The 10054-nt window shown below is 42.3% G+C and overlaps 1 protein-coding gene across 1 annotated transcript; it reads right to left on the minus strand.

Moving 5' to 3' along the window:
- Nucleotides 1–383: 383 nt before the first annotated feature.
- dnd1 (DND microRNA-mediated repression inhibitor 1) lies at nucleotides 384–9668 on the minus strand. Its single transcript, XM_018694390.2, is given in 6 exon segments — nucleotides 384–914; nucleotides 916–1121; nucleotides 2377–2509; nucleotides 4132–4457; nucleotides 6263–6368; nucleotides 9396–9668. Coding segments are annotated over 6 exon segments (1128 nt in total). The 5' UTR covers nucleotides 9420–9668; the 3' UTR covers nucleotides 384–581.
- Between the last annotated feature and the right edge of the window lie 386 nt (nucleotides 9669–10054).

The following is a 10054-nucleotide window of genomic DNA, read 5'->3' on the forward strand; positions in this document are numbered from 1 at the left end:
CTCAGTACTATAACATGGTTCATTGATTGTGATTTAAAGCTGTAAATGTGTGCATGTTTATTTTAGTTTTAGATATTTGTTACAGTGTAGGGTGTCCAGCTGACCACTTCAAGGATTTATTGGCAGAAATGTGTTTTCATTTACTTAGAATGAGCTATTTATATCACATCAGCTATTACGTATAGTTTGACACATTAACAAATAAATCCAATAAATATACAGTGTTTCCCCTAGAGTGTTATGGGATGGCAGCTGTGGCTCAGGAGGTAGAGTGGTACAGCCTTGTCCCCTCATTACAAACAGTACAGAGTGGGTAGTGGATAGAAGATGCTTTCTAACAGACGCATGCAGTGGTTTCAGTGAATCCTTCATTTATATAAACATTTTCTTTTCAAATCTCATTTATTTAAAATGAGGAACTGATCCAACAGTAACACACAAATAAAGCATGCATAAACAAACCACAGAAGTTCAAACAAACTAGTCTACTAAACCTCTAATAAAAACATGCAGAAATCAACAAACTACATATAAGATGAAACAAACAGAGCCTGACACAGAGCTTTTGTCTGAGGAGCTGATCAGGGGGTGAGCTGCTGACTGCAGACCCTCTGCAGGATCTGCTGGGCCGCAGCCTGCTGAGCTTCCTCTAGCATGGCGGTGGAAGTTGGTCCCGGCAAAATCATGACCAGCCCTTTGAAGGGCATGGTTATCCCCGGGATGGATACTGTATAGGTAAAGTAGAGGAATCCATCTGGCCCAGTGTGGCTGTAGTACATCTCATAGAGCGGCTGGCCAACCCCCGTCGCCTCACAAACCTTGTGCAGGAGTGTCATTGGGGACGCTGCGGACACCGGATGCCCCTCAGAGGAGGAGAAGGTGGAGGAGCAGGGAGGGAAAGGGTGTGGGGGGGCAGTAAGGCCCTCCCACTGCTCTGCAGAAACCCGGGGGGATGGATGGAAGGCGGGCCAGACGAGGAGGCAGGACTGAGGGCTGTGGAGAAGTCAGGATGTGGTGTGGCGGCTTCAGGGGTTTCTGAGGAGGCAGCAGCTCGTCTGGACCGGGCTTCACCGTCAACTGCCACTTGATAGAGACGTTCAGCGCAAACTGCTTCTTGAATGCTGGACACGAAAAGAAGACGAAGAACAGCAATGAGGACCACAGCTGTTTTGTACAGAGGCTGAGAATGTTTCAGGAAGTTACAGAAATGGTCATCTCTCAGAAAGATTTCACCCCCTGATCACCTGCTGTGTGTATGTACGAGGTATGACTGTTGAATAACAATTCTAATGTTGTAATACACTTTTATTGAAAGGTGATCAAGCACTGGGATTTGTTTTAGGGCCAGAAACTGCTTTTCCTTTTGATCAGGAGTCAGAAGTTCTGGGACGACTTTGGCACACACTTTTGTGATCTTCAAATTTTCATGCAACATTTGCTGAACTGTCTCTTTATCAATGGAGACGATTACTGCTCTCATTCTTATGCTGAGTCGTCGATCATTTCAAATGATTTGTTCAGTCTGTTTAATGTTTTCACAAGTTTTTGATGTGCATGGACGCCCAGAGCGTTCATCGTCTTGGACGTCCTCTCTGCCTTCACGAAGTCTTTCATTTCATTCAAACACACGTGCTCGTGACATGCAGTGTTCCCCGTACAATGTACCAAAACATTCAGCTGCTGTTCTGTTCAATTTCACCAAAAAATTCAAGTTAATGCTCAACTTTGAAGCTAATCATTTTCTGACGCCTCAGCAGAAACACATGCACTTCAGTCAGTAGCTGCAGTGAACTAAAGACGCCACTTACTGGAAACTTATAGCAGCTGTGCTTTAATCTATAACACTCAGTGTGACTGTGAACCACGTGGTTTTATCTTCATAAGTGCAGTCTCATTATTTAGTAGCCATACCTCATATTTAATAACAGTAATAATCATAATAATAATAATAATGAAACTGCAGCATTTGGACATCAGTTTCCATGGCAACAGTAGGAGCTTCGAGGCATTCGGGGCAGTCCTGTTGTTCAAGCCCACTGAACTGCTGCCTGCATATCGGAGTTTTCAATGAGTGAAAATGGCAGCTGTTGTGCTCACTGACATTTTCTTTGTTGGAAACACAACTTTGTCTCCTTCTCTCCGTCCATGAAAAAATCAACAGAAAAACTGCCACACTAATAGTATCAAGTGTGAGACTGAGGAAGCTGTGTCCCCTCACAGAATCACACCTCTGAAACTTAAGAGCTGTCTTATATTTGATCACTGTGAAAAATGTCAAATGAATTCCTCATTATAGAGGAGAGGTTTGGATTATATTGACAGCAATTCTCTGATCCCATGTATCAGTCCACCAGCATCAACATGAAGCTCACCTACCTTCCACCAGCATCTTCTTGGCCATAGAAGCGGTGTGGTGGGATGAGAAAGCCACGATGGCTGACACCCCGTCTATCCCAGGCCCTGCCTTCAGAGACACCCCCTCCACCCCCTCTGCCAGCACACGCAGCACCTGCAAACAAAGGTTCGTTACAGAGACTTTGACATCAGTTGTCCACAAAGCAGCGACAGATGTTCTCATACGACTGCTGTTCAGATTCAGAAGTTCAGATTGAAAGTTTCTGTTTTAAGTGTCCTTTAACTGGCTTGGTTAAATGTCATCAGCTCAACAGAGGAGGCCAGTGGAGCAGGTCACAGCTGGTCCAAAGCAGGACGGAGAAGGCTGAGCAGTGGACGTGTTTTTAGATAGTTCAGATTACAGATAAAAAGAGGACGACATCTTTTTGGGGAATTACAAAGCTCAACTAAGCTTTTCTTATATTTAGTGGTCAAGCTGAACGGCCAGTGTACTGCTCCTATAAACTGAGCTGAATGGATTGTGTTTATAATGGATTTTATGATGACTCTGCAAACAGAATTTGTAAAGTTAGGTAAAGATATACATACAAACCAATATGCATACACACAAGAGTCCAAAAAAAGAAAAGGAGACTTTGACTTCAAAAAAACTATATTATACTATACCCTTATGGAGAGACTATAGATCATCCACGCTTCATATATTGTTCATAAGATGAAAATAAAGTGATATGTATAAGAGTACAGGATAATAGTCAACAGAGGGAACATATGTAAGTGATTTCTAATTTTCATATTAATCCTTTCCATTTTATATATTTCATTCACCAGGTTATTGCAACTCTTATTACTAAGAACAGATGAGAGTCTTTCTTCACAATTTCCTCTGGTATTTTCCCTAAGAGAAGGTACAGTGGGTTTTTACTAAGAGAGATTCCAAATATTATTCATTTCTTTGGCAGAGTTTTCCCACAAGCCATTGATAACTCTGCATAAGCCAGAATATATGATGTGATATATATGATTCACTCTGTCCTCGCCACAATTTCTCCAACATTTAGAGTTTGATTTATCTTTATATTTACGTTGAATTTGTGGTGTTTTAAAATATCAAACTAAAATTTGCCATGAATTCGCTCTCCAGTAGTTTGAACTTGTTCTATCATGTATATTTTTACACATTTGTTCCCACTCTGTTGGTAAAATATTACATAATACTTTCTCAATCAGCTGTTTATCCTGGTTATTACACTGTATTATTTTGACCACTTTGGCATGTCTGTAGTTATTCTGATGAGGTGGAGATATCGTTGCTGTCAGAAATTCCCAAAAACTTCCAGTATAGAGTTTCCATGGTGACACCATGGACATCTATTAACCAGTGGCACCAAATGAGAGAGAGGAAAGCATGGCTCAGGATTAGTGATTTGTTCAAACTACTGTGGAGCGAGTAATGAGAGGGGAGTTTTTAGAGAGCGCAGTGACCTGAGGCTATCGTCAGCTGTTTTTATATGACCGATAAAACCTTTTTATTGTTAGACTCTTTACTCAATTTTCACATTAAAATGTCCTTGGAACATTTTCAGCTGGAGTGAACAGAGCTGAGCAGTCTGACGTGGTTACTCAGCCACTGTTTAAAAAAAGAACCTGACCCCAGCCAGAGCCATTCTAAACTTCATGAAGGGAGGACTTATTGCATTCATTACACTGGATTAGTTTTATCTAACCTCTGAGTCTATGTTCCTGTTAGGCTGTCACAAAGACCAGCCACTGTACCTTCAGTAGGTCCTCTTGCTCGGTGGTGGCCGGCAGGTCTCCGATACAGAGGTGTCTCTTCTCCGTGCTCCGGCGGACACTGAGGTGGAAGCCAGGCTCCAGCATGTGGCCGTGCAGCAGGCGGACTGCGTTGGCGGCTACACTCGAGGAGCTGTATTTGGCGTACGCAAAGCCCCGGTTCTGCCCGCTGAAGTTCATCATGAGCCTGAACTCCCAGAGCGGGCCCACCGATCTGAACAGGGGGATCAGCAGGTCCTCGTAGGTGTCCCGTGGGATCTGGCTGATGAAGACCTCGCAGCGGGCTCCGGGGGTCGGGCCATCCCACACTGACAGCAGAACGGACAGGAGATGGGAGTGGGTCAAGTGAAAAATGAAACCATTTTACTTGCTACTTTGTCAGCTACCATTTCCATTCAAGGATAAGGCTGGGCTGATCTGATGAGTTTATCCCTGTGAAGAGAAAACACTGACAGTGAACTGGTTTTACTGACAAACACCATCTGTGTAGAGCTTTCACCCGTTCTTGAGTCCAAGTGAATGTTTGTGTCAAAATTGAACAAATTCATTCAAAGAATGGAAGAGACAGAAAACCTCATAGTAACACCTCCACCCACCCACAGCTGTCACCAGAGGGGACGTAGAAAAATATGTTTGGTTATTTACTTTTACCTGAACAGAATGCTATACTGCTTCACACAGCACACAAAATGGAAACAGCTGTACTCAATTCTGCAATTCATGCAGTGAGTTTATGGAAGCATCACAACAGGTTCTCAGGTTCTGTTAATCATTGTAGCATTGATTTATTATTGATGAAGTCAAATTCTCATTAAAAAGTTTGCAATACAAAGCTGTATATAAAATTCAAATAGAATAAAAACTCTCACAAGTGTTATGAATCCTTCTAAGACCAGAGATGAACAGATGTTGACCCCAAACGTCTGAACGTCTGTCATCAGTGTTTTCACACACACAGAGTCTGGTGACAGTGGTGAGGATGCTGCCAGCTCTGCTGCTGACATCAGTTCAAGTTTAATCATCTAAAGTTCAGTAAGCTTCATTAACACTGTAATGCTGACAGAACACATGAAAAGACACTTCAAAGTTTCTTTTTACCTTCTCGTCCCATCACTACCATACAAGTATAATGCAGTGATGGTGGAGTAATTAATAATGATGTTGGCTCTCAAAATCAGAAGAGATGTTTACATACATTACAAACTAATCTGTACACTGTGTCCTAACCACTAATACCCCTGTTAATTAACAGGAAATTTACATTTAGACTGGCCACCTACTGGCAACACTACAAGTGTGATCCACTGAGATGCTGACACTTCAAATGCTCTGCTCATAGAAAACTCCAGCAACAATGACAAGGAACTGATAGTGGAAGCAGAGGAAGTGCCACCCACTCAGGATCAACAGAGCCCTAGGTACAGAAGGTAAGCTGATTCAAATATCTCATCATGTCTCCACATGTTCCTCCACATCAACACCTGGGTGAAGACAGCATCTCTACCACCTCAGACCCCTGAGACACTTCCCTCAGGGTGATCAGGACCTCTCACACCTGCACCGTACGGAGGATCCTGTCTGGGAGAATCTCCACCCTAACCTGCAGGACAGGTACTGTTCTCTGTGCTGCCCTGAGGGAGGCGCTGTCACTGCCTGAAGGCTAACACAGAGAGGCCGAGGAGGAGCTTCCTCCCTCACGTTATCTGACTGCTAAAAAGGAAGTGTGGATCCTTTGGTGAATCTGACACTGCACCAAAAGAGAGAGCAACGACTGAAGAACAGTTTCCTTATGATTTAGGTGACTACAGATGCATCCTTTCTCCCCTTACTGTCATCATAGCACAAGATCTCACTCCAGTGTCGTCAGCACCATCATGTTTACAGACTCTGTCTTGATAAACTGCTGATAAACTTTTTTTTAAATTACACTACAAAAGCTTTGGCTCTCTTAAGGAGTCACAGTTGTCTGCCATTGATAGACTCAACATTAATATAAAATACTCAGTAAAACTGATCTGTAGTTGCAGTAATAATGTCTACATATTTGTATCTTTTCATTTGTCCAGGGATCTAGCTTCAGTGTGTTGGAGCTGAGAGCAGCAGCCTCTCTCACCCTCAGGTGGTCCTCCATACTTCCTCTGGCCGTTTACTTGAGTCAGTTTTGTGTTGGTTACTTTCAGCCAGGTTTCCAGCGCCTGCACCCGCTCGAGGTTCAGCACCTGACGGAAAAACACAGTGGGAACAAATCCTCAGAGACAGAAAGCTTCGCAACTAACAGACAGATGATCAGAATAAAACCAGTGTTTGGACCCCTGTTTTAGCCCTTTATTCCAAATCATATATACTTCAGTGGTTGTACTGACAACAGCTGGGTTATATATTATATTAATAATGGTCTGGGTCTTCAGGGCTGAAAAGTGAGGTGTTATTCTCACTTACTGACCATAAACAGAAATCATTGGAAATTGTACAGATCATTGCGTTCAGTCATTCTCAGGAAAACACTGATACCACTACAGTGAATAAGAACCAGAACCCACAGCAACAACAACATGATACTGTAGTTCATTATCTGAAGTGGAACAGAGTCACAGACTCCATCCACAGTCAAACTGGTAAGAATGTTTTCAGTGTCTGTCCCACAGCTGCAGTCTTCAGCACTACATCCAACAACACTGTTAAACACAAGGATCAAATCAGCACAGCCAGATATAGCATCTGTTTTATTCCACACATTCTTCTCCCAAGTTAAAGTTGTTCAGTTCAGTTGGAGATTAGGGTGTCTTATGCTAATAGAGGCTAATGTAGCCTGTAGCCTGCAGGAGAGATGAGAGGTCTGCTAAGTTCACCTCGGTCTAACTCCACAGCCCCAGATATTGTTTTGAACATTTCACATTTGTCTTGAGACCCAGCTGACACTGACTCAGGTGACAACACACAGCTTCCTCTGGAGGCACAAAAAGCTTTCTACAACTCTCTCCACAGCACTACTCCCCAACACCTGGAAACACACACAGATTTGTAAAATCAGTGGAGTTCCCCCTTAAGATACGTATGTGACTTAGATTTTCAAAGACTTCCCCTTCAAGAGTGTCATTCACATGCTAAGTGGACAAGTGTGTCCCATATTGGAAAAATCATACAGTACAGTGAAACCACACCTGCATACGTCTCACATCAAAGTAAAAGTTTTTTACCTATTTTAAAAAAAATCCAAACTAGTAACTACGTCTATCAAATATCAATCAAACATTTCCCTTTGGTATATAATGAGGGATCAGTAGAAAGTAGCATGAAATGGAAATACCCAAATACAAATACCTCAAAACTGTAAAGTATAGTGCTTAAGTAAGTAGACTTAGTTACTTCCCAACACTGATATTTCTTCTAATATCACTCTGAAGCCATATTTAAGAGCTAAGTGTAGCACAGTTTGCCCCATCTACATCTACACAGCAGTCCAGTTGGTGGCAGTAGTGAGTCTGTAAGCTAGTTTTAGGGCCAACAATAATCAATAGACACCAGGAAGTTAAAGTTAGCTGCAGACAAAGAACATGCTAAATCTAACGACATGAACATTAAATGTCTAAACAGTGATGCAGAGCAATAACAATATTATATATCTAACATCTTCAATATATATATAAATAATTTTGAGAAATATATTCTAAAAATGCATCTGACAGAAACTATTCAAATGCTGTCATGTTGTTTCATGATGTATCTAATGGTCAGCAGGCCTTATGTCCATCTACATGTGTCAGTTGAACAGGCCTATTGGCTGGTCAGAGCAGGGAAAGTGAAATAAATGATGGCTGAATTGGACTGAGGTACTTCAGTTTCAGGATCCTGGTTTTCTTCCTGTTAGTCACAGTTTAGTGGGACACTTGAACAGAACAGAGCCACGATCGTTAATGTCATCAGTAACACCTGAGCTTTTCCTGCTGTGACCAGTCACAGTGTCTTGGTTACTGTTTCTCTCTGCAGACAAAAGTAAACAAGTGTAATGGAAACCTCCAAATCAAACTCAGCCTTGATTTTACATGATGGTCTCATTAAGGAACTTTGTCCCTGTGAGTTTGGATAATCCCTGGTATCCCTGGTGACAGGTACCAGGAATACTTTTAACATCTACAGGAAAACACTCCTCTTTACATGTACAGTCTACCAGTTTGATGTGATGCAGCATTTAAATACTGACTATTAATTGAACACTAAATTGTTTATTAATAAACATATTGCTTGTATCTGTCTTTTCCACACTGAGATAACTTCTGTTGTGATTTGGCGCTGTACAAATAAAACTGAATTGAACAGATGTAATGACAACTGTACTGCAGCACAAAAATGAGCACTGAGTTGTAGCACTGTGGTGCATGTTCCACTGTAGAACTAATGTCAGTGTATTGGACTGCTTTGTATTTTAAGGGACTTCTAACATTTAGCTACATCCATGTATTTAATATAGACAAAATATTAAAAACACCTATAAATATCATGCAAACCAACAATGCAAATGTTGAGTTACAGGTTCATTCCCTGCAGCAACAACTGCAAGGTACCATTCTGCATTGGACTGTATCAACACATGACCCAACGTTTCACTTCTTTTGTCTCATTGTATCAATGATATAATGTCTTGCTGTTTTCTTTTGGTAACTGTCTTCTGAAAACCAAAGTCATTCCCCGAGCGTCAGTATTGCTGGGAGATAAAGAAAATTCTAAATCTGACAAGGTCACTGTAACAAAACTAACTAAAGTTTGAAATAAACACCGTGAGCATCTGAAAAGAAACCTGGCAGACAGGGAAACACACGTATATGCACACTGACATTTCCTGTGGTCACGAGAAACGTTACATTGTATCTGTGACATTTCTAGAAAAAGCGAGCAAGACTGAAAAGCAGCGGCGGGGTTTTATTAATGTAACGAGCGGCAGGTGAGGCTCGGTCAGGCCTGATGCTCAGACTGACTGAAAAATAACTACAAAACAACGTCTAACAGCACGCGACAAACAAAGTAACTCTGTAGAGCACAAGACGTCGCGAGGACTTTTTATACAATGTAGCAAACTGAGCGCGTGTGTTTACTAACAGCTCGTGAAGCGCGATACAAACGATGTAGTTAGTCGCCGTCACCGCTGCAGGTGCTCACGGGGCCCTCAACAAGTTTTTACTGTCTTTGACCCGGTTTAGTCATAAACAAGCGAGTTAAAGAAGAACGCAGTCTAACATTAGAACGGTTACCTGTCTCTGCTCGCGCTCCATCATCTCCACCGTCTTTCTGTTGGCGCTGATAGTGACGCTACTCTGTAGCCCCCGGGGCCGCACCTGGACCCGCCCGCTATTGGTCAGCAAGGTCCACCGACACCGCGCGCCCTTCACTGAGCGGAGGCGTTCACCTCAAAATTGAAAACAAACTGACGAGCGCGTCGTTACAGAGTCAGCGTGAGGTTCAGACCTGATCCTCCGGAGCCTGGCCTCACCCTGACCCGCCATCTCTGCACGGCAGAGCAAACATTCTGTCACAGACTCCCGCAATTCTATAGATTTTTTGATGTATTTATTTATATTTATTGTATTTATTTGTGCTGCCTGCTAAGGCTAATTAAACCGACCTTAGCTAGCTATCTTCAACCAGGTGAAAGTTGATGAGTAGAACTGTCTGCATTTTCCTCCGTATAAATAACTTTTGTCACTGGACAGCTTCTTGATGTCTCACAGATCAGTTTAAGCAGCCGTATGTGTAGATTCTGTTTTTGTAAGGCAGTGCATGAGCAATGAATGTAACAGCTATCTGCTGCATCGCTTCATCACAGATGAAACTTTAAAAAGTGTTTAATATGAGACAAACATCTGGTGTGAATATAAGGCAACATCACACAGAACAGAACATGACGGGCACT

The sequence above is a fragment of the Lates calcarifer genome, linkage group LG8 (assembly GCF_001640805.2).
Source record: "Lates calcarifer isolate ASB-BC8 linkage group LG8, TLL_Latcal_v3, whole genome shotgun sequence".
NCBI classification, from domain to species: Eukaryota; Metazoa; Chordata; class Actinopteri; family Centropomidae; genus Lates; species Lates calcarifer.